The sequence below is a fragment of the Typopeltis vanoorti genome, chromosome 16 (genome assembly GCF_054136105.1).
Source record: "Typopeltis vanoorti isolate ZY-2024b chromosome 16, IOZ_Tvanoo_1.0, whole genome shotgun sequence".
Taxonomy (NCBI): domain Eukaryota; kingdom Metazoa; phylum Arthropoda; class Arachnida; order Uropygi; family Thelyphonidae; genus Typopeltis; species Typopeltis vanoorti.
Window position 1 is genome coordinate 44,150,422 of NC_143564.1, and position 26,588 is coordinate 44,177,009.

Below are 26,588 nucleotides of genomic sequence, written 5' to 3' on the forward strand. Positions count from 1 at the left end.
TCCCATAAAAAATGTTTACTCTTTTAATACTTAGCAATAAGACATCACGCAGCTCGTTCTATTTGTGAATGATCAATTGTTCATATTCCACCTTGTTTTTTAAAACTATTCCTATGTAGCCACTGAAGATGGTCTGTAATATTTGACAAATTAAATAATATTCTTGTGTAAACATGTATATATTTTATAATCCTAATGTCACAAGTATCTTTAAGGAATCAAAAACAACATTTTTAAAAAGGTGATTCTATTATGATGTGGCATAATAGTTATTATTAATGTCATTATTAATATTAATGTTGCATATTGCTGCATCTTAAGATTCTATAAGACCTCAAATGAATAAATTAAACAAGCACCTAGATCCAATATCTAGATCTAAGTTCAGTATTAGAAAGAAACAACAAAAAAAATTTATGTTCATTATGCTACAAAATCTAGACCAGTGGTTCTTAACCTTTTCGAAGTCACTGAACACTTTTGATTATAAGAAAAATTTGGGGAACACCAAAGCATTAGGGTCATAAAACTAACAATAAAAATATGTATGGACTTGCCTTTTACAAAAATGGTACTTATTTTAATGCGATACTTGAGCTTGTCGGCTTTTGCAGAATTCAGCAATATCAGGTCTAATATGTGATATAGCTACCCTCATCTCTCTGTCTACATTAGTATGTCTTTTAGCGCTTTTTAGTTTTTATATTGGTTAATATTGAGAAACTGAGGTTACACAAATATGATGTTGAAAACTAACAAAATTTTCAGTGTCCTTGTGGAGAGAGCTGGGTATTTGGCTTGAACAAAAATCCAAAATTCTTCAAGAATTATTTCAGAGAATTTCATTTTTAGAGTACGATCTGTTGACAAGGTAACTAATTGTTCTTCTTGTAATGAAAATTCACAATTCGATGTATTAACTGTGCCAAATGGATTTCGTATCCAGTCATAATTGTGTGTATTTAAGGAAGGAAAGTAACTTGAAATCTTTTCTTTCGATATTGTTAAATGTCCTGTTATAACGGAAATAATTCCCTCGGCATTTTTATTATTGAGCGACGGAAATATATCTATTGTATTTTTTTCTATTTGGTTTTTCCAAAGAGATACTTTTTTTTTGAAAAGCTGACAATTTGTCAGTGGATGTCAAAATATTTTAATTTTCCCCTTGTATTAGCGCTATTTAAGTAATTAAAAATATCAGCTAAATATGCCATTTTAGCACACCAAATATCATTTTGAAGATATTTTATAAAAGCACTGTACCTTCATTTTGAAAAAAGGCCAATAATGCATTCTTAAGTTCTAGTATTCGGAATAACACTTTACCCCTGGATAACCATCTTATTTCAGTGCGCAAAAGCAAAGGTTCGTACTTGGCTTCCATAAATATGGAAAGTTTTTTTTAAAAAGGCGTGTTTTTAAAGCTCTCGACTTGATGTAATTTACCACATTTAAAACTTGGTCAGTACAGGTTTGAATATTGCCGGTAATGTTTTTGAAACTAGGGATTCGCTGTGCAAAAAACAATGCGTAGATATAATATATCCTGCAATAGTGGTCTTCAGTTGTTAGGATCAGAGTAGCCAATTACACTCAGAATTATGTCATGTGACATCTTTCACCGGCAGAACACAAGTGTTCTGGGGAACAACGGTTAAGAACCACTGATCTAGACTGCACAGTCTTCTTTAAGCACATAAGTGAATAATAGTGAATTCTACTTATCCAAGCAGCAAAGTAGTTACATATCTGTCTATATAGGTGTTTCCCACTACATATGTGAAACTTTCAGAGGATTTTAAAAACAAAATTAAATAATATTTTAACAAATAAAATATTTAATCAATTGTGTGTATTAAAAATACACACAAATAAACAAATTATTTAACTAATAATTTAAACAAATTATTATTTGGACATTAATTAGTTTGGATGTAATTTTTTTCCCTTTTTATTAATATTCTTCCACTGATAGCAACATTAGAATTACTACAGAAAAATTTTCCTCCTGACATCATTTGATTTCAGTAATAGCACTAGTTACTTTTCTTGTCAGAAAAAACTTTATACAGTTTTACAAATTATACAGAGATGAGCAATGAAGCATGCATGTGTGTGTGATGTTCCAATATGATATGCTCTCCAATAGTTCAATGATTTCGTGAACATCAGTTTACATATCAAAAATCATTCTACAAATATGAATATCGATTTGAAAAATATGTTTTCAAGTTGATATTCATCTTTATTCTTAATAAAGTATTTCATAGCGCATAAGAAACTAGCTGAATGAATAAATAATTTTTACTTTCAAATTTATAATGTGGTTATCCTGGATTCATTTACAATCATTAGTAGATTACTATTTTCAGTCTACTTAAAAACAAAAAAAGAAAGAAAAGCAATGCAGGAAGATATGTTGATAGATCCTCATTATTATCTTTTTAAAATGTAAAGTGTTATTAAAATTTGGTTTGCCATACACACATTCTCCACTGAAACTTTTACAATATAAATAAATCAAATATAAAAAAAAATATTAAATCCACATTTCTCTCCAATGGCTATAACTATAATCTCATTCCTAAACAGCTACAGCCTTCAAAGTCCTTGACCTTTACAAAAGGATTTTCGGTTTCCATTCCATGCGTCAAAAGTTCAAAAAACTGTCCAGCTTCTCATTTGAAAGTTGCCTTCCATAAGGTACACAAGTCAGTTACCTTTTTACACTCTCTTAAGGACAGTTTTCTTTATTCTATCCAGGAGAGTATATCATATTCCATGCCATTATGGTCTTTCATGCTATGAACAAATGGGCATGTTTTTGATTATATGCTAAACAGAATGAGATTACATAAGATTCCCAGAAACAAACAAACCTAGTTTTGTATATCTTACTATATCTTTCAGATTGAGGCACAGAAAAGAAACTGAAGTCTCATGTAAATAAGCACCTTACTTTTTTTTATTTTTTTTTTTAATTAGAACTGTATAAAGAAATCTATAAAACTGATTCATCATCCAAACCTAAATAAGAATGACTCTTAATTTTCACAGTTTTGGGAACTAGTTTTGCAAAATATTTCCAATTAACTAGTTAAACTTTTTTTTAATGCATGTTCAACTGAATTTTTAATTTGGACTCTGATGACATTACAGATTCAGATAAAGTTCTTATTCTTGTTGTTCCTGATTATAATCATGTCTGTTCATTCCTTATAACAATAAAGAAGGATGTAAAGTTTGTTCTAAGTAATTATCTTTCCTGAAATATATTAAAATAATGATACTGAAGTACACATATGCATTTGCAGTAGATGCACACCATAACAAAACGATGCTGTAATGAATGCTAAATCCCATGCAATCAATGCTGTTTAAGTTCATTGCAAAGCAAAAGCTCAAACAATTGCCTAGTAAATGGCATCACAATCAGTAGACAATGGAAATGGTTGGAAATTGTACTGATAACGGAGCAATGTTTATTTATGGCATGAACCATGTAAAAACAAAGGGAATTGCAAGAAGCACAACAAAGCAAAAATGGGAGAAACGGAAAAAAGGAAATGGGTTGAATACAACCAAGGAAACTGGAAAAGAAAGGAAATTGCAAGAAATAACAAAGGAAATGATGGGAACCAGAAAAAAGAAAATCGTGGGAAACTGCCCACTGATGGCAAAAAACTAACGGAAAAAAGGAAAAGTACAAATGCAAACAATAATGAGAGACATAAGAAAGAACTGAAAGATGAGTATGAAATTATAAAATGAAAATGCAGAATGAATTAATATTTAAATTTTGAAATGTTGCATCATGGCATTATTATACGAACTTCAACATATAACATATTCACCTTCATTGGATTATTCTTTTCTTCTTCTTCTTGTTCCCGAGCTTCTCTCTCAGCTTGTTCTTCGGCCAGCTTTAGTGCCTGAAAATTGCGGGTGGCTCCATGCTCCACAACATAATCAGCATTTTCTGGATCTGTCTATAATTTAGAAATTATACACATTAAGTGAAAAATCTGATATTTTCTAATGAAATTTGAATTCATTTAAATTTTCACTATTAGTTCATCCATGAATGAATTTTATGATTTACAAGAGGCTTAAAAATATCAATATGAAACCAGTATCTTAAACCACACTCTTAAATATTCAATAATAATTATGAAAACACAGAATTAATATAAAGAAGTGCATTCTTCAAACAATAATAAAAAAAAAATCTTGGGTAGTTGAAGCGAATGAAATTCTGGTGAGTCAGTGCAATTCTTGATTGTCACAGTGTACGGGGGAGGAAAGGTGTCAGCTCCTTGCACATTAAAGACAAGACATTCTTCAGTAATGTAGATAATATCTATTTTTAATAAAGGTGATGATAATTTTTCAGAATTTGCAGGGCAATTTCATCAATGTTACTATTTTTTTGTTTCTAGAATGTCAATTTTTTAATAAGGCCCATGTATCCATATTATTAAATAATAAATGTATAATGTATATTTTATATGATTAGCTATCTAGATATCAAATTCCTGATATAAACTCTCAAGGGATAATAGTGCTACATGATAAGTTTATATTATTAATAACATCCTACTGACAATTTTTCTCCACATTAGTCTATCTGTCAGGTCTCCAAACATACTCAAATCTTGTTTTGGCCTTCTAAGGCAGTTCCAATTGCATCAAACCACCCAGATATCGGTCTTTTTCTGTCTCCTCAATTGCCATCATGTTATGAAATACCTGTTTTGCTAACCTTTCCTCTCCTATTCTGTTTAAGTAACCATACCACCCAACATTAGCTCTGCACTCTGCTCACAAGTTCAAGTTCCTAAATGCTAAGAGTTAAGTTTCTTTCTAATATCTTTATTTTTAATTATTCTGCCGTTAATGCCATCTAGTCACTAACTTTTCTTAGAGCTCTCTCATATCTGTGGTCTCCTATTTTCTGATCAACTGTTTTATCTCTAACTCAACTCTCAGATCCATAAGTTAAAATAAGTTTGAACACTCTTATATACAGCTAGTTTAGTGTTGTGACTAATTTTTCTTACTTCATACAACTTTATTTATTAATTTTAAAACAAATGTATTAAAAATTTAAATTCAAACATAAATTTTGTTCAAAACATTATATATTATAATGTTCAAAACATATGTTTTGAACATAATTTTTCTTGGCCTCTTGTTTTATGACTTTTCTTGTGTCTAACCATTTTAAATACATATATAAATCTTATACACAGAGATGGCAAAATCAAATGCACATTAGTGGTATGTGCATTTGATTGATTTGAACAATTGGTCAAGAAGAAAGAAGGAACCTGTTTATATGGCTTTTGACAAGGTTGTAGTCCTAAAAGGGGAAACTGTGAGGAAGACAAGACTGTTACAAAGCAAAGAGGTAAAGAGTTAGACATGTCTACTTATTCTACTGTCTATTTCCACATTTAATTTGCAATCTTTAAAAAAAAAAAGTGCAATTAGTTGATATTTAGCTGAAAGATTTTAGTTGTTCTATAGCTTCTCATTGAAGATGCTGCAGCTATTTCTCATGGTCCTACCTATTAGTTTCTTTTATATTAATGATAAAAATCTATAGTTTCCATTAATATCTTCCAATAATTTGCAATCCATTTGGATACATCATGAATATTTCTACTTTCTAATAGTCCTTTTGGTTTTTAAAAATATAATCTGTCGTGCACAAAGTTCCAGGTAAATAATGAAATAAATATTAGCAAATAATTTTGAAATATTCTGTAACATGAGGCTTTCATGTGGCTCTGTTTTATTGCCGATTTTGATGCCATATTTGTTAGCTGTTATTCAATTTACTTAAGCCATCTTGTATTGGATTTATTTAAGAGTAAAACATCAGTATGAAGTAATGAGCCAAGGTTAACATTTCCAATATTGATATTTGATTTAATGCCACTTTCCTTCATGATGTGATAATAAATATAGATTATCAATAGATAAGTGTAAAAACAGTATGCACCCTTGTCTTATACCTGATTCTACATCAAACCTTCATGTCCCTCTTTCAATTCTAACTTCTCACTTAAATATAGACTATGCACTGCTCTGTATAACATCCATTTACATGACATAATTGTAGTGTTTTGAACATAACTTTTCTTGACACCTTGTCTTATGCCTTTTACAGATCTACAAAACTTACATCAGTTTCAAGGAATTTCGTCCAATGTAAATCTTGTCCAATTCCTACAATTCGTCTATTACTTTTCTCGTCCAGTAGGACATTTCATCCAACCTTATTCATACAATCCTATTTGTTCAATTCTTCATATTAGTCCAAGGAGTTATAAGTAATTTGTGATTAATAATAGTCAGTTGACACAAAAGAGAAGGGCGCAAGACAATATGCATGGTCCACCCTCATACGTTAGGTTAGGTTGGTTAGTTAGTAGACACAAAAGAGAAGGGTGCAAGACAATATGCATAGTCCACCCTCACAGGTTAGGTTAGGTTAAGTTAGTTAGTTGACACATTGGTTAGTCAGGTTAGTCAGTTGGCATAGTAGTAGGTTATTCAGTTGACACAGGTGACAATAATAGTTACTGACATCGATTGGACGAAATGTCCGACTGGACGTGTGTTCCGTTGGACAAACTTATAAAAGGACAAAAAATTTTGGACCATCTGCCTTCAAATGCTTACATCCAAATCCTTATTATATTCCCATGATTTCTCAACTTTTGCTTTAAAGTGAGATCTGACCCTCACAATCCCCATTTAGTCTGAATCTAGTTTGTTCTTCTTTAAGTTTTTATTTCACAATTTTTCTTTAACTCTCAAATATGCTTGCATAAATATTACCACCTAATAAAGTCACATTCAATTTTATTTCTCTTTTTATAGATGGGTAGCATGAAACTCAATCTGACCTTCTGACTGGGCGTTCTGAATTATCTTAGTGCAGACATTGTAAAAACTTTCATACTCCATATTTCAGCATTTTTGATAGAATATTATCTACTTCAGCTGTCTTTCCACAATTCAGGTTTATGATGGCTTTTTCTCTCTCAAGTATTGATAAGTACTCCTGATTGCATTCCACTGTTTTGTCACTTCATTTTGTTTAACAATCTTTCAAAGCAATTACTCCAAATATCCAGGATATCTACATCTTCAGTTTTAATGTCCCCTTTAATCATCTGATTCCTTTTATAGTACTTTTTCCTCCATTTCTAAGACTTTCAAACAGACTTCTTTAACATTTTGTCACCCACCCAATATTTAGCTTACCAGTGACTTCTGTTTAGCTATTATTACACACTGTTTTGCTTTCTTAGACTTTTCTCTATATTCTCTCAGAGGACAAGATTTACTTGTTAGAAGTTATTGATTACACTTTCTCCTTTTCCTGGAATGACTCATTAACTTTGTAAATATAATACCATGGAGTTTGATTTTTCTATACCTGCAAACAACTTCAGCATAATGCCCTCCTGGATGAATCAATGTTTTCTTCAGTTTTCCAGTGAGTCTTCAAGGCCTTATTTTCAAATGGCTTCATTTTTTATTGAATATTTGTATATCTGAATCCACAGTTCACCTCTGAAAGCTACTCAACTTGGAATGTTTTGTTTTTTTTAATTTTGTACATAATAACAAAATTGTTAGCTTCCTATTTCAATCCCATGGTACACTTGTTTTCTAAACAAGTGAGGATATCACTATCAACAATGACATACTCTCAGTGAGACTTATTTCTTGTGTCTTCTCTCCATCTGAATTTGTGCATATTATGTTGGAACATGGTGCTTGTAATGACTAGTCCACATCCTGAACAGAAATCCAGCAGATACTCTCAGTGAGACTTATTTCTTGTGTCTTCTCTCCATCTGAATTTGTGCATATTATGTTGGAACATGGTGCTTGTAATGACTAGTCCACATCCTGAACAGAAATCCAGCAGATACTCTCAGTGAGACTTATTTCTTGTGTCTTCTCTCCATCTGAATTTGTGTATATTATGTTGGAACATGGTGCTTGTAATAACTAGTCCACATCCTGAACAGAAATCCAGCAGATAGTTAGCTTTCATCTTTCTCCAGATTTTCTCAAAATAATTTTATGTATCTAGTGTTTATTTCCTACATGGCTGTTTATATTCCCAACAAGACCAAATTTTCCTTTCTTTTTTTCATGTCAGCTGACTGAAAAATTTCTTCACCTCTTCCTTAGTAGAACCTTTTGTGGGACCATATGCACAAATAAGTTTCACTGTCCAATTCTTCATATTAAAATGTGTCCACATCACTCTATCTGAAATTGTCAGCCATTCAAGAATGGTTATCTTTGTGTTTAGTGTTGAATACTAACAGTTACTCCTTCCCTTCCCTGATCATTATTGACTGAAGAAGAATTTAACTTTTTTTTTTGTCTTCTTTGTTTTGGTGAAACATTGTAAAAATATGGTTTCTTATCAAGTATTATTATACAGGCAACTGTATGTATGTAATGATTAGTGTGGGCATCGTGCAATTAGTCTGAAAGACTAATTGCACAATGCCCACACTAACCATTATATACACAATGCCTATCACTCTTCTTCTGAGTAATGAGTGATAATGCACTCATTATCAGTAAGGTAGTAGTATCATCATAGTAGAATTCCAATAATAATTACCAGGGCTTGACAAATTATGCAAATTCTACTCCCCATACAAAAAAAAAAATAAATAAATAAATACTTTCGTATGGATCTTGGTCTTTTTATTGCTAATTTTCATGTCAAAATTTGTTACAGCTATAATTCAATAACTTGGAGAACTTGCAATGTTTAGGAGAACAACAACATCTGCATAAAGCAAAGGGGCTAAGTTAACATCACCGATTATAATATCAGGTTTAATGCCGCTTTCTTCTATAATGTGATCCATATAGATGATGAATGAGAGTGGAGCTAATATCTATCCTTGTCTTATCCATGATTTTACATCAAACCATCTTCATATTCATGATTGTGATATTCATTTTCTATATTCTTATCAAATATTTTTCTAACTTTTGTTTAGATACTTTTACACAACTTTCCTTTTTTTTTCTCACTCATTCAGTAAGACCACATGCATATTTCTTAGTCAGAAGCGTTTTTTATATATGATTTCTTCTTTTCATGGACTGCTTCTTTAACTTCATAGGAAGTTAAAGAAGTTCAATATATGCAGTTCTCATGTTTCAATCTTTGCAGACAACACCACATGCTTCCCTACCAGATAATTGCTTTGCTGCTGTCTTGAAAAAAAAAAAGACTTTCACTCTTTTTTTTCCCAATAATATTTGAATATTTCAATCCACACACTACATCCAAGAGCTGTTTGATTCTTTTCAAAACTAGTAGAGAATTTTCATTTCAAGGAAACCCATTCTCACAATGTTCAAGTAGTGGTCACTTTATTAAAAATGTTCTATATTATACTTATTTTGATTAAACCAATCTGAAGATACCATGATGAACAGTAATATGATCAATAAAATTTTCCTTGTTTTGTATATCTTCTTTTCAAGTAAATACATTCATGTTAGTATATGGTGTCAGAAATCATTGTCCCACGATTTGAGTAGAAATCTGGAAGATACTTTTCATTATTAGTTCTGTACTGTACATTTTACCCAAACAATATTTGATATTCATTCCTACTCTGATGTTTGCCTTCAGCAAGAACCAGCTTTTCCTTTTTCACTGCATCAGCTGTCCTCTCTAATAACTTGAAAATTTCTTCTACTTCTCCAGTAGAAACTTCTATGGGACTGTAAGCACAAATAAGTCTTAGAACAATTTCCAAAATGTCAAAATTTTTCTGCATTGCTGTACTGTCTGCCACTCAAGCAGTTTCTCTTCAGGGTTAGTGTTGAGTATTACTGTTCCCCGATTCCCAGTGGTGAATAAACCATGCTATAGTTATCATTTAGAAGGATCTTGACAGTTATGTTGACATGATATTTCTCTAATTTCCTTTTCTTAGCATCACTCCACCTCTCCATTAATGCTTCACACCAATGAAGCCTACCCTCAGTTTTTTACTGAGGTTGGGTTTGTCCCAATAGATGACTTTTCACTGTCTATCCTAGTTACTTGACAAAAATAGGAATATTGTATAACTAGGCCATGTCCCATCTGGCATGCAATCTAAATATGTTGTTATTATTATTGCACAGGTATCTCCAGGGAGTCAAAAGGCTCATCACAGGTGACCCAGACTATCTACACAATATCTATCATACCGCTCCTTGAACTCACTGATAAACTAAGCACTCACAACAGACTTTAGCAACCCATCTAGTCATTCATCCTCACACCCTTGCTGACCATACTCTTACTCAATTTCCAGGATGACCCCTTGTTCTTCTCCCTCCAGCCAAGTGCTGAAATATTTCCTCTGCATCAATCCTATAAAATCCTTTTAGTGATTATATATATCCCCTTTCAACCAACTTTTGCAACTCACAAATCCTCAATCTGTTGTCATAAGAGGCATTCCACAGACCACTCACTATCACTGGATCCTCTCCACTGCTTCCACATGCCACAAGAAACTCAGACATGACCTGAGAACAGTAATTCAGATTGGAATGTATCAAGGCCTACAAAAGAGACAGTTTTCTTATCTCAGCTTGTTGGTGTGTTCTTCAATAACAAATTAATCCTATGAAATACCTAAGCCAACTTATCAATATGCCTTTTGAACTTGAACTCTCTATCTACCACCACCTACAAGTCCTTAGCTTCATAATTTCCTGGAGTACAATTCCATGAATGCAGTACAGAGCTTTTAATCTTTTCATCCCACATATGTTATAACATCATATGTGGTTTATACATATTAGTCCCATATTATCAATTACAACTGGTTGACAAAGTACCAAATTGCTAACCCATTCTCATTCAATCTACATTCAAATACATGATACCTAGTAATGCGATGTATCACAGGAAGATAAGAAATAGACAATAGGTCAGAAGCACCAAGTGGTTTTCTGCATTTCGTACAGACTAAGTAAATGTTTCCCACTAGTCTTCTATTACCTTTAAGTGATCTGATGCTCTAAACCAAAAACGTTTTATCTTAATTAAGTATTTTCAATATTTTTATGAATAGTGTACTTTTAATTTAGTTTTAAGAATGATGGAAATAAATTGCAGATTTAATGTTATACCTCATGTATAATGAGGTCACTCAATGTTAGTCTACACACCTACCTACAGGTGAGGCATTCCACTTCTCCATCATTCTCTACTCAAGATATTTACTCTTCACTTTCTTGTTGACAACACTCTTATCCAGTTTCCATGAAAGATCCATGATACTGAAGCAGGCGGAGAAGATAATGACCTTGCTGTAATGCTAGACAAGGACCCGATATGTGTTGTCAAAGTGTGATAAATATAACATTATGGCAATGAGTTAGTTAGTTTAGGGTTTAATGGAGCAAGGATAGCTAAGGTCATACTGCACTAATACATGTATCATAGGTACATGTATTAGTGCAGTAAGACTATGTTATAAATACATAGCAAATACAGAAAAGAGCATAAACGGGTATAAAAGTCAGTCTAAAAAAGAAATGTAAGGTATGTAAAAATAAGAGTAAAAAAGATTCCTAAAAACATATATAAATAAATAAACCAGGTAAAAACTTTATATACAGAGAGCTGGAAAAAAGTGTACATAATCTTCGATATAAGGAGATAAACAATGCTTTTAATTTTATGGAGCACCTGAGATCAGAATGTGTCTTCTGACTGCAACTCTTTTTAAATTAAAAAAATTAAAATGAAATCATCATATATGGGTGTTACTGCCTGCCTTTGTGGTATTTTTAGTAATTATGATCTTTGAAACTTGGAGTGGATATTGTAGATGGTGATGAATGAATATTATATTAGTGACAAGTAGAACACTAAGATGGAGCTCCATTAAATTTTAAAATAAAAAATTTGAGATATAAATAAAAGGGTTTAAAGCATAAAAATGATAGGATACTATTAAAAGATGGAATGTGGATCAGGATAAATTTGGTAATGAATGATGTGATATTAATAGCTAAAACACTACAAAACTAATAAAAATTAAAAAGTGAAAAATATTCAAATGATTAAAATCTAGAACTTAAAAACTGTACAGAATGCGAAAAGACCAATGTAAAGACCCCAGAAGAAAAATACATAAAAACAGATGAAATCAGTTTATGGGGTGATATATGGGATGGGGATCTGGAAATCCACCAATTGCAACGAACCGCAACTACACCAACACCACCTACCGCCCACCACTAGTATTTCACAAACAATCGCAAACATCCATGCCCATGGCAGGATTTGAACTCTCAGCCTTTTGGCTGGAGAGTAGATAAGCTAACCACTCAGCCAACCGGGCCAGCATTATGAATGGTTACTTTTTCTATTTCTGAATATATTCTATTGCATGTGCTTTCTATTCTATTGTATTCTATTTCATTTCTGTAGTTGGAGCTTTTAGGGTTTGGTTAGTTTGTTTTTTGGTATTCATTTGGAAAAAATCTGGTATGGGTATACATCTGGATTACTGTGCTAAAGTCCAGCTCCCTGGGTTTCTTGGGAATGAGGAAGCGGTGAAGAGGATTCAGAGTGAACAAGATGATGAATGGTCTGTGAAATGTTCCCTATGTGGATAGACTGAGGGTGTGTGTGGACTGCAGAAGTTGGTTGATAGGAGAAAAAGAGGGGATATGATAGAAACATTTAAGTTGCTTAAAGAGTTTTATAGGACAGATGCAATGGAAATGTTTCAGCACTTGGCTACAGGGACCAGAACGGCAGGGGAGTCCATCCTGGAAGTTGAATAAAGATGTGGTTAGCAGGGGTGTGAGGACTACATTTTTTGCTTGGAGAGTTGTGAATGAGTGGAATGGGTTGCCAGAATCAGTTGCGAGTACTTTGTCTGTAAATGGGTTCAAGGAGAGGTATGATAGATTGGATCTCCCATGTTAAGTTTTCAGACTCCATGGAGTGCCATATAATAATAATAACAACCACATAATGCAAGCAGAAATGAAGTGATCTGATCACAGAGTTAATATAGGTGGCATTGTAGTTTAGTTGACAAGGGAGGTGATAAACAACATAGCAATCCATGACATTCTTCAGTGTTACAATCTTTTCTCTATTTTTAGTTGACTGAATAATTTAGTCACTGGTGAAAACAACTTTGTAATCAGAATGTTTGGATATGTTTTATAGCTTTGTATGTATATTTATTAGTATATAAATATAACTTTGTTAGTATATATGGAAATTTTAAGATTTTATTAAAGGAAATATTTATTTTCTCCAGAGTTGGCAGTTCTTATTTTGGCTGCCGAATTAATATAGTTAATTTGTTGAGGGTAAGTGCAGTTTAAGAAAATCTCTTTAGATAATCATCTTTATCAACAGCTTTCTTCATTCCACTGCTGGATTGTCATCTCTTCCCCCATGAATGTCCATAACATCATTCCATCTTCCCACTGATCTACCTCGTTTCCAATATCCAATTCTTTGTGTCCATTCTGTTATCAGACATTCTCATTATGTCCTGCCTAGTGCCATTTGTTGCCTTTTATTACTAAAGGTAATGTCCATTTGCTTCCTTATCCCAGTACTATTCCTTTTATCTAACTGGGTTATTTCCAAAATAACTCTTTCGATGCTTGTGTTGTTTTCAGTTTCTTTTGGTGTTTTTTAGTGAGACTCCAGGTTTCACTACCATAGGTCATTGTTATGGGTACACAATGGTTGTAGATCTTTCTTTTTAGAAAGTTTGATAAATCGAATATACCGACTAGGAGATCCAATTCTCTGCCTTCTCCAGCAACCACAAAATATTTTGTCTTTGTAAAATTAACTTTCAGGCTTCCTATGCTATAAGCATTAACTAATTTTCTGATCATGAAATCAAGTGTCATCTTGATCTTAAACAATTATCAATTAACATGCTAGCACTACATCAAGGTAGATCATCATTGTTAGTGACATGCCACATCCTTGTATCAGGTCTTTGGATGTAATAAACTAAGCCAATATCAGTTCCCCCCCCCACACACACACTTATGGGTATCACTTATTAACTACACACTTATTAACAGTTGCTCTGCAACTTGTGTATTTTCTGAATCAAACTGATGATCATTTATTCATCCTCCTCATCAATCACAAGAGTCTGCTAATGGGAACAGAATCACAAGCCTTTTTGATATCACAAAAGTCAAATGTTTCCTACACTTTGGATTTATTTTTTCTATCTTAAGATGAAAATATTATCAATAAAGGACTTTCCAGCATTAAAGCCAGCCTATTTTCTTTTGACATAAAGGAGGCAATACTCTGTTCTAACCTTGTAGTTATAATTTTACTTAAATAAGTATTTGTGGAAGCCATGAATAGATTTAGTCATGGAATAAGTGGAATGCCTCTGTAATTCAAAGAATCATTCTTAAAGATAGAAGTTATATGATAACGACCAATAGCCGTCGCCTTCTAAGGACCTGATTTAACATTGTTATTGTTCTTGGCAACTAGTCACCTTCATATTGTTGTAATTCCAAGGACGCTCCTTCTGGGGCAACTGCCTTTCCATTCTATAACCACTACCAAGGTATCCTGTGCCTCATCTTCCAATCCACTAGCTCCTGTACCTTTAAATCCCAACCTGTGTCTTCCTCAATGTATTCCTTCTTATCCTCCGTAAGAACATCCTTGAAATGTTCATCTAGGCTGTCACAGATATTAGAATCATCAGATGTGATCTGTGGTTTGCTGTTCTTATACACAAAATGGTCCTCTATGGCTGAGCCAACCTATGATATCCTAATGAGCAATTAATCTCAAAACAAACTCTGACTTTCTTCCTTACCTTTTCATAATTTTTTTTTCACTTTCTTCTTAATACTTCCTCAATCCTAATGTCTTCCAGATCCATGATCTGGAAGACAAACTCATGAACAACATTTTTAATATGCTTATAGATTTTACTAGCATTCATGTGCATTCAATCTTCGATCCTACTTTTATACAATCTTTTAACGTTCATCCTGAAGGTTGACCATATCATGGTTCATCTAGCCTAATGCAACCATCTTGCTCATTATCCAATTTTAACCATTACAGTACAATTATCTTCATCACAGTCTGAAACTCTCAATACTTGCACATCGCTCACAAAGCAGTGTAGTCATTTTTTAATCATTGACCATCACTCTTGTGTTTTGCACAATATGATCAGTAAAAGATGATCATATTGTGTTTCACACAATGTGATCAGTCTTTTACTCTTATCATTCTCTACATCCTCATCAATAGGTGTAATATCCATCTGTTAAATCTCCAATCCTTCGACCAATTATGTTGTTCAAGTCCCCAAGGACAAAGGTCATGGTTATCTCTACATCTCCATTAATTCACCCATCTGTTCAAAATACTAATCTTTCCCCTCTATCAGTGCACTGTGTAGAGAATTGATTCCTACAATGACTGACTATTTCCATACAAAAAACAATGAGCAATGCTCTTAATAACTGGTCTTTGGTTTGCTTCTAGCTTTTAATAAAATTTTTCCATTTCTTCATTTATCTGACATGTTTTAAGGTCAAAAGTGGATAACTGGGAAGAGACCACCATGTAGCATTTTAAGGAATGCAGAAAACCAACTAGGACTTCTTATCTAATGTCCAATTCTCACCTGCTCATGGTGCACCCCCTACCCCCCCCCCCATTTGTAGATATCTGCCTATCTACCCAGATACTGAACAAACATGGATGGGCTGGCAAAAAGGGATTTAGTCAATCAAACTGTATTCTTATTGGCTTAAACCAAAATAAAATAAACAGAACATGATAGATATTTCATGCCAGTAGGATATTGTTTGGTTTATGTCCCAAGGAACATTCATTAACTTGGAAACTTATCTTTTGTTTATAGATTACGAAAAAGCATTTGACACAGTAAAAAGATATATACTGTTTGATATATTACTAAGAATAAATATACCTAATATTTTACTACATGAAATATTGAATATATATAAAAGGTAATGAAATAAAAATAAAATAAATGAAAAGTTGTCTGAAAAACAATCTATAAACCAAGGAGTAAGACAGGGATGCCCTTTGTCTCCAACACTTTTCAATATTTACACTAATGAAATATTAATACAGTGGAACACTTTAAACAATCAAGGTATAGAAATTTCCTGGAATAACAAAATAAATACGCTATTATTTGCAGATGATCAGGTAATAATATCAGATAAGGAAGGCAATTTACAAAGAGCAATATATATAATTTAAACATTATAGTAGAACAGTTCGGAATGAAAATTTCCATAGATAAAACAATAGCATTTTGTGGACAAACTCCAGTTAGAAGCAAAATAGTTATTAATAATAAATAATAGAACAGATAAATACTTTCAGTGATCTTGGATGTGAAACATCATATGAAGGAGAAAAAGAAAACATCATATGAATGGCAGTGAAATTTGGGCAATAAACATAGAATAAAAACAAGTGAAATAAGATTTATGAGAAGAACTGCAAAGTACACATTATTAGATCAAAAAAGGAACGAAAATATTTTAAAAGAACTAAAAACAAAATCAATAGAAGAAAAACTAAACAATCGTAAACAAAAATGGATCGAACATGTAAACCAAATGGCCAACACCTGACATCCTAAACAAATACTAAAATATAAGCCATTTGGAAAGAGAAGGCAGGGTAGACTTCAAAAAAGGATATTGGATGGATAATGAGACCGGAACAGATCAATATGGTCTATACCTGTAATTAGTGTTAGGATGATGATGGAACATTCATCAGGGAACTAGAGCAAAAGCAAAGTTAGGTCAGTTACTGGAACAAATCCCAACTCAATATCAACACAATTCAAGATTGGCACTATCATTATAAGTATCAATGGAAAGGTGCCAGATTGATATAATAGGTGTTATTGAAATAAAGAAGACAAAAACAGCTGAAACCTTTCTAAGCAACCAATACAAGATATTATATGCAAGCAATACTGATCAGGAAAAAAAGAAGTATAGCTATAGTATTCAACACTAAACAAGTAGATAACCTTCTTAAATGGCAACCAATATCAAGCAGAGTAATGTGGGCAAATATCAGAATGGTAAACAAGACGAGACTTATTTGTGCCTATGGTCCCACAGAAGGTTCTATTAAGAGAGAGACGTCAGGGAATTTTTCAAGGCATTAGAGAAAGCAGTTAACACAAAAAGGAAAAGTAGGTCCTTGGAGATCTAAACAGCAGAGTAGGAAATAATTACCAAACATATAGAAATGTTTTAGGAAAATTTGTAGAAAAGAGCAAAGCTAATAATAATAATGGTAAGTACCTGCTTGATTTCTGTTCAGGACAAGGACTAATCATTTTACCATACCAACACTATGTTCCAACATAACAAGATTTGTGTAAATTCATGTGAAGAAAAGATGCAAGAAATAAGAAGTATTACTATTATGTTATTGTTGATAATGATATCTTAATGCTGGTTCAGGATGAGTATATACAAAAGGATTTGAAATCAGAAGTGACTCATTTAATTTTAATCAAGATAAAATTAAATATCATACTGAAAAGTGTGTAAGAAAGTTTTATAATGAATCAAAGTTGAGCAGCTTTCAGAGGCGAACAGTATACTTAATACACAAATATTATTCAAGAAAAAATGAAATAAGTGTGAAAACAAAAACCTACCCTGGAAAATCGTTGGCAGACCCTAAAGAAAACTGACTGATTCATCCAGAGAGCCATGGGATAAGGCTGTCTGCTAGGATAAAAAAAATCAGAACTGCAAGGTAGACTCAGGAGGTAAAGCATCAAGCAAAGAAAAGCTCTTAACAGGTAAGTTTTGATCATGTGCTGAGAGAATATTGAAGGAGAAAAAAAAAAAGTAAGACAATGAAGCACTGTGTAAAGCAAGCTAAACAAGTCATAGAAAGACTTCAGTAACAACATAGAAAATAAATATCAAGAAGGTGGAAAAATATTCTGGAGGCTATTGAAAAAAGGCTTAGAACTAGAGAAAAGAGTACTTACTGTAAAAGGAATCAACTAGAATAGATGATGTAACCAGAAATGGTGAAATATGGAATTTTAAAAATTTTGACGTACAGACTGCATAATTCATAATAGCAAATTCCATATGATTGGATCGAAACCGTCATATCCATAAAAAAAAGGGGGAATAAAGCTGAATGAGAATTATGGGAATTTCCCTACTGAGTGCTCCTGGTAAGATTTACCCAAGTATATGTGAGAAAAAGTTAAGTAAAATTGTGGAAGAAAAGTTTGAAGAAGGACAAGCTGGTTTAACACAAACTGTCAGGATCAGATTTTTGCCCAAACAGTTGAGAAATCTTGGGAACAGAACAAGAATCTATGCTTAAGTATTGCAGATATAAAAAAGGCATGTGACAAAGTGCCAAGAGAAAAATGTTCAAAACATTGCTGTCACAGGATGTAAATGGAATTACATTGAGTAACAGTCTATATTTGAATTGTAAGCACTAAGAATTGAAAGAAGTATATGAAGATGGTTTGATATAAAATCAGGTGTGAGACAAGGATGCACATTATCTCTGCTATCATTCATCAACTATATGAATCACATTATGAAGGAAAGTGGTGGTATTAAACCCTTATTTCAAAAATTGGAGATGTAAATAAAGCTCTTTACTTTATGCAGATGATGTTATATTTCTAAATAAATCCAGTAAAAGTCTGCAGGATCCCCTGACTCAATTGAATATCAGGTATAATAAATTTAGTATGATAATCAGCATTAAAAAGATGACAATGAAAATAGGCAGAAACATCGAAAACATCAACTGCATACTGAATGAAGAACCTATAGAACAACATTTCAGCCAATTAGGAACAATTTTTAGTGAATATGGTAAATTAAATATTAAATATGGAAATAAGACAAAAGAATTGGTAAAGCTGGTATAGCAGGAAGTCAGCTGAATAAATTCATATGGAATAAGAAAGAATTTAGTCAAAACACTAAATTAACTGTATACAAGACAGTGTTCAAACCAATTTTAACTTATGGATGTGAGAGTTCCGAGAAAGATTAGCAGCATGAACAGATGGCCACAATGGCACGATTATATTAAAAAAATTCGGATATTAGGAAAGAACTTGCCATTATTAGCATTCTGGAATGTGTTAACAGGGCTAATCTTATATAGAAACATAAAATCTGATAATACTGAAATCTTGACAAATAACAGATTCATTTGGAGGAAAATTGTCAATAAGAAGTTAGTATGTAATTTTTCATCTTAGTACTATCAAAACATCCTGTACATCCCAAGGGAACATATATCAGAAATTTCATGATGATCTTTTATTCACAAAGATACCCCTGCTGGTGCACTGCTTGCCTTATCCATGTAGCTCCAATTGTGTACATAACAACCCTAGTTTAGTTTCTGTGAAACTTATGAATCCATGCCTCTTTAGTAAACTTCATTAACATTTCCTCTAATTTTCACTTACACGCTGTTCAATAATCCCAATTACAGTCCATGTCTGTAATTGCACTGACCAAATTCCTGTCTAGGCCCTTTCTTTTGGGAATACATAGCAATAATTTTTTTGCAAGAAGGGATGCCAACTCTTTACTCAACTCCCAACCTCAAGGAACAGAATTTGTTCTTTGAGTGCATCTTCCACTTGTCCGTGGGAAACCAACTTCAGAGTGTACCAGTCCACACACAGGAAGTTAACATCAAGAACGTCTACCCACCCTGATCTGAGTTCCTTCCCATAGAAAGAAAGCCTCTTAAGTTTTACCACACCACTACTAACTTATACATGAAATGGAGGAAGGGTGGCCCTAAAACCTAAACAACTGTTGAGCTATACAGCTGCCTTTGCAATTTGGTCTCATGGTTCACACTACCTAAATTTCTATCTTCCTTTAAATGAGTTTTAACCTTTGGAATGGGAGAGAAAGAACTCTGATATCCTTGTCACAATGCAATATCCTCATGTGTCAATCTTACTGTAAATTCTTTTCTTTCATGCTTACACGGTGATCAGAATACATTTTGAAAAATTATGGGGTCAACTACCATGTTAGAGTAAAACTTTAGTTTAATATAAACCAAAATCAACTCTGGACGTTTTAACCTTTATATCAAGATCATCATAGGGAGCATACACAATATATACAGAGAAACAAGCTGCACTACAATCTACATGGTTTGCTAAAGTTACTGACCAACTGTTACTACAATTACTGGCCTGACCTCTGGTGAGAAAAAAAAAAAACCTTTACTACTACAAAGTTAGAGTCCTATTTTTATCTATTAGGTTACAAAACTAAATTGGGCTGGATAGCAACATGTTTATATATATATATATATATATATATATATATATATATATATTTTTTTTTTTTTTTTTTTTTAAAAAAAATGTGATTATACATATAAATTTCAATCAATTGATATGGAAGTTTCCAATAAAAGCTGAAAATTGCTTAAAGTTCTAAAGTATGCTAGATACTAAGTAGGCTGAATACGTGACATCCAAATTCTTGGAATTTTTATGCCACCATTATTGTTGAGATTAGGGTGGTTAATCAGACTTTCATAGGCTTCTTTAAATTTTCTTTCATACCAAGTTTTTGTATGATGTAAAGAGTAGGTACTTTTCAAATCAATCTGGTGTAAGGTGTTGAGAGCATGATCTGAGAGGCCTGCTTCACCAAAATTGTTACATTTAATGTGTCTTTTGCATTCTATTTTACATATAGGGACTGTACATCCAGTTTCACCAATATAAGGTAAGTTAGAGGTGCAGTAAATGCAATACACTCCAGGATGTACCAATGGGAGGAAAGGATCCTTAGAATTAGAAGAGTTGAATATGTTTTTTAATTTTATAGGTGGTTTAAAAGTGGCACTGAGATTACAATAGTTAGGTTAACACCAATGGTTAGGTGTAGAATTCTATTGATTTTTTCTGATAACCCTTTAATATATGGAATGGCTATGGTTTTATTGTAATCTATATTCTTTTTTGATGAAGTTTTATGAAGAACTTTATTAATAGTATTTTTGTTATAGCCATTATTTATAAATGTGTTGCTAATAATTTTTAATTATTGTTTAAGAGCTTGTTGATTAGAGCAAATTGTTATAGCTCTGTTTTCATTATCATCATCATCATCATCAAATTCCTGCCATGTACCCTCAAGGGGTGTACAGGATATGACAGTACTACATGAAAAAATTACATCATTACTAACTTCCTATCTACAATTTTCCTCCAAATCAGTCTGTTACTTGTCAAGACTCCAACATTATCAGATCTTATATTTCTATCATCTAAGGCACTTTGTACCGTATCAATCCACCTATATCTTGGTCTTCCTCTGGGTCGTTTTCCTGCCAACCTGGCAGAGAACACTTGTTTTGCTAATCTTTCCTCTCCCATTCTATTTAAGTGACCATACCATCTGAGATTAGCTCTGCTAACGCATTCCTGGATGCTGACAATGTCAAGTTCTTTCCTAATATCCTCATTTTTAATATGATATTGCCATTGATGCCATCTGTTCACGCCTCTAATCTTTCTCAGGACTCTCATATCTGCGGTCTCTAGTCTTTGGTCAAGTGTTTTACTTCTGACCCAGCTCTCAGATCCATAAGTTAAAATTGGTTTGAACACAGTTTTGTATACAGCTAATTTAGTGTTCCGACTAATTTCTTTCTTATTCCATATGAATTTATTCAATTGACTTCCCACAATACCAGCTTTGCTGATTCTGTTGTCTATTTCTATATTTAGTTTACCATCTTCAGTAAAAATTGTGCCCAAGTAGCTAAAATATTTTACTTGTTCCACAGGTTCTCCATTCACAACACAGTTGACATTTTCAATGATTCTGCCTATTTTCATTGTCTTTGTCTTTTTATTGCTGACCTTCATACCATATCTATTACAACAGCTATTCAATTTAGTCAGAGAATCTTGCAGACTTGTAGCGGATTTATTTAGAAGTATAACATCATCCGCATAAAGCAAAGAGCTGACATTAACATCTCCAATTTTGATATCAGGTTTAATACCACATTCCTTCATAATGTGATCCATATAGATAATGAATAACAGAGGGGATAATGTACATCCTTGTCTGACACCAGATTTAACATTAAACCATCTTCCTGTACTTCCTTCAATTCTAACTGCTGACTCACAACTCAAATACAGACTAAGTATTGCTTGATATAATGCCCCATTGACACCATATAACTGCAGCGTATTGAATAGCTTCTCTCTTGGCACCTTGTCATATGCCTTTTCCAAATCAACAAAACTTAAATACAGATCTTTGTTATATTCCCATGCTTTCTCGACTATTTGTCGTAAAGTGAAGATCTGATCCTGACAGCCTCTATTTGGCCTGAATCCAGCTTGTTCTTCACCAAGCTTTTCTTCCACAATTCTTCTCAACCGTTTCTCAAGTATACTTGCATAGATCTTGCCAGGAACACTCAGTAGGGAAATACCTCTGTAATTCTCACATTCAGTTTTATTTCCCTTTTTATATATGGGTACTATGAGAGCTCTACTCCAATCATCAGGAATTCGTCCCTCTGTCCAGGCTTTCTGAACTATGCAGTGCAGCCACTGTAAGACTCTTATACCACCATACTTCAGCATTTCTGGTCGAATATCATCTACTCCTGCTGCCTTTCCACATTTCAAGCCTTTGATGGCTTTTTCTACTTCAAGTATGGATATGCATTCCTGACTGCATGCCTGGTCAGTGTTTTTTATCACTGTGCTGTCATCACTGCTTGTTTCATTTAGCAGTTTTTCAAAGTAATTACTCCATACTTCAAGGATATCTTTTTCTCCTGTTTTCATTTCACCTTTATCATCTCTAATTCCTTTTACAGCACTCTTTCCTCCATTCCTAAGCTTCTTCAACAACCTCCAGAATATTTTGCCACCTTCTTGATATTTATTTTCTATATTCTTGCCAAAGTCCTCCCATGACTTTTGTTTAGCTAGTTTTACACACTGTTTAGCTTTCTTACATTTGTCTCTGTATTCTGTAAGAGTAAAAGCTGACTTATTTGCCAGGAACTTTTGATATGCTTTCTTCTTTTCCTTCACTGCCTCTTTAACTTCCTGTGTCCACCAGGGAGTTCTGATTTTTTTATCTTTGCACACAACCTCACCACGTGCCTCTCTGGCAGACTCAATCAATGTTTCCTTCAGAGTTTGCCACTGAATCTCCAAGGTTTGATTCCTGTTCTCAAACTCTTTCATTTTCTTTTCAATAATATTTCTGTATTTTAGTCTACAGTTTACATCTGAGAGCTGCTCAACTTTTATTCGCTTTAAAACTTTCTTACATGTTATTCTTTTCAATATGAAATTCAATTTTATCCTGCTCAAGACTAAATAGTGATCACTTCCAATTTCAAATCCTCTGTACACTCTGGTGTCCTGCACCAGGGAGAAAACATCACTATCAACAATAACATAGTCAATGAGACTTTTCTTATTCCTAGCCTCTTCTCTCCATGTGAATTTGTGCACATTTTTATGTTGGAACATGGTGTTAGTAATAACCAGTCCATGTCCTGAGCAGAAATCCAACAGATATTTGCCATTATTATTAGCTTTGCTCTTTTCTCCAAATTTTCCCAAAATATTTTTGTATGTCTCACAATCATTTCCTACTCTACTATTTAGATCCCCAACAAGGACCAACTTTTCCTTTTTCATTGTGTCAGTTGCTTTTTCTAAAGCCTCAAAAAATTCCTCCACTTCTACCTTAGTAGAGCCTTCTGTGGGACCATAGGCACAAATAAGTCTCATTGTCCAGTTCCCCATTCTCATATTTGCCCACATTACTCTACTTGAGACTGACTGCCATTCAAGAAGATTAGCCTCGTATTTTGTGTTGAATACTATGGCTACTCCTTCTTTTCCTTGATTGTTATTGCCTGAATATAACATTTTGTATTTATTGCTCAGAAAGATCTCACCAGTTTTGGTCTTTTTTGTTTCAGTCACCCCTATTATGTCGATCTGGTACTTATCTAATTCCTCAGCTAGCTCCATTTCTTTGCCATTCAGGCTTCTTACGTTGATAGTACCGATCTTTAACTCTGGTGATGTTGAGTTGGGGTTTGTTTTCAGATTTGTTCCAGTAGCTGACTTTTCGCTGTTCGCCCTGGTTCCCTGGCAAAAACAACGGGGGCCTTGTTTAACCGGGCGACGCCCCAGCCGGCATGAAATTTTGTCATGTTGTACCATCATTTTTTATTTTGGTTTAACCAATAAGAATACAATTTGGTCGGCTAAATCCCAAATTGCCAGCCCATCCTCGTTCGTTCAGTATCAAAGTAGATACCCAACAGGGTGCCCCACGAGAAGGTGAGGATTGGACATTAGGTCAGAAGCCCTGGTCTGTTCTCCGCATTCCTTTAAAGGCTATGTGGAGGTCTCCTCTCAGTTATACAGCTTTGACCCTTAAGCACCCCTAGCTCTGTTTTTAAGGTTGTTAATGACTCCAAAGTTTTGCGATGGGTGGTGATATGAGTTAGCATGTATATATTGGCCAGTATGTGTCGGTTTGCAGTAACCCATGAAGGATAAACTGCCTGAGGGAAGACTTGTGACCAGTGTTTCCAAGAATGTGAGCGAGTTCTGATTTTTAAAATTCAGGACGAAACGTCAAGTGTTGATTTTGGTTTATATTAAATTCAAGTTTTACTCTAACATGATAGTTGGCTCCATAATTTTTCAAAATGTTTACTGTAAATTCAGGTATAATAAAAGATACTCAGGGCTTGAAAAGTATGTCTTAAGATGAGAATGAAAATTTTAGCTGATGAAAATTGAGAATTGAGATTGAAAATTTTAGTTGATGAATAAAGAAATCAGAACAAGGGGTTTTATTTTCTATGGCAAATTTTATGTTACAAATAATTGTATTTTTAACCTTACTTATGACTATTTGGGCATGCCAGTCATTACAAATACCTGTTTTGTCGATTATCAAGTATTTTGTCATAATTTAATACAACAAACAAGATGAGAGGATAGCATAGTTAGGCATCATTTTATCTCTATAGAAACTACTTCGGAAGACTGAAATAACCAGCCTAGTGCATTCTTTTCTTTCTCTTTCTCTCTCTCTCTTTTTTTTTTTTTTTTGGAACTAAGCAACAATACAGAACACTAATACCTTTATTAATGGTGAGGTGAGACATACAGATGCAGTACGTTTAGAAATTTGTAATATTCAGTAATTTTTACTCATTTACCTAATATGCAAATAAACTTTGTTATTTAATGAAATTTACATTTTTTACCAAGTATATTATAATATGCTTTAAGATATTTGCTGTAAAAAACATTTAATATTTACTATATGAAATTTTTATTAAAATTATCATATGCATTTTACATCGTATTCCTAACAAATACCCTCAGTGGGGTGTACATGATATTATGATAGCACTACATGAAAAAGCTGCATCATTACTAACTTCCTACAGACAATTATTAAATTATGGAAACAACTACCATGTTAGAGTAAAAATTCAGTTTAATATAAATTAAAATACTCAATGTTTCAACATTTGCATTAAGGTCATCATCTCAAGTATACACATATACAAAGAAACAAACTGCACTATAATCTACATGGTATGCTAAAGTTACAATGCTCCAGATGATGACCTTATGTGATGGTTGAAATGTCAAGTGATTATTTGGTCTATATTAAACTGAATTTTTACTCTAACATTGTAGTTGTTTCCATAATTTAATAATGAATTCTGATCACCATGTAACCATGAAGGAAAGGTTCCTATAAACAACATTTCTCCAAATTAACCTGTTATTTGTCAACTTCAAAATATCAAATCTTATATTTGTCTTCTAAGACACTTTTTACTGTATCAATCCACCCAGGTTGCAATCTTCTTCTGGGTATTTTTCCTGGCAAAGAACACTTATTTTGCTAACCTTCCCTCTCCCAATCTATTTAAGTGGCAATACCACCTGAGATACGCTCTACTAACACACTTCAGAATGCCAACAATGGCAAGTTCTTTCCTATTATCCTAATTTTTAATATTATACACTGATATCTCGCTAATCCGAACTAATAAAAACCGTGCTCGTTCGGATTAGCGAAAAGTTCGGATTAGAGAATTTACCCCCAAGAGACAACAATAACTAGCATTTATGACAAAAAATAATCAGATTCTAATGATATGTCAATTTAATTCTGTAAATAAATGAAGTAACCGATAAAAAAAAAGCTACTGTACTGTAATGTAAAAAATAATACAGTACACAAATTGATTTTAGTAAAAAATTTAGTTTGTATGTACCTGTATTGTTGAGGATTCTGATTTAATAAAATTGCATAGTTCAGTATATAATTTAATTTGCGTAAAAATATCACTTTTTTGTACAGAACACAAAAAAAAGTCACCGATTTTTTTTGCTTCTTGG

The 26,588-nt window shown here is 33.0% G+C and overlaps 1 protein-coding gene across 1 annotated transcript in view; it reads right to left on the reverse strand.

Annotated features, from left to right (window-relative positions):
* LOC150097981 (splicing factor YJU2) overlaps positions 1-26,588 on the reverse strand; it is a 135,449-nt gene that overhangs the window by 62,586 nt on the left and 46,275 nt on the right. The window contains exon 4 of the mRNA XM_090406410.1: positions 3,858-3,992. Within this exon, the coding sequence (XP_090262536.1) occupies positions 3,858-3,992 (135 nt within the window). The remainder of the gene's footprint in view (positions 1-3,857; positions 3,993-26,588) is intronic.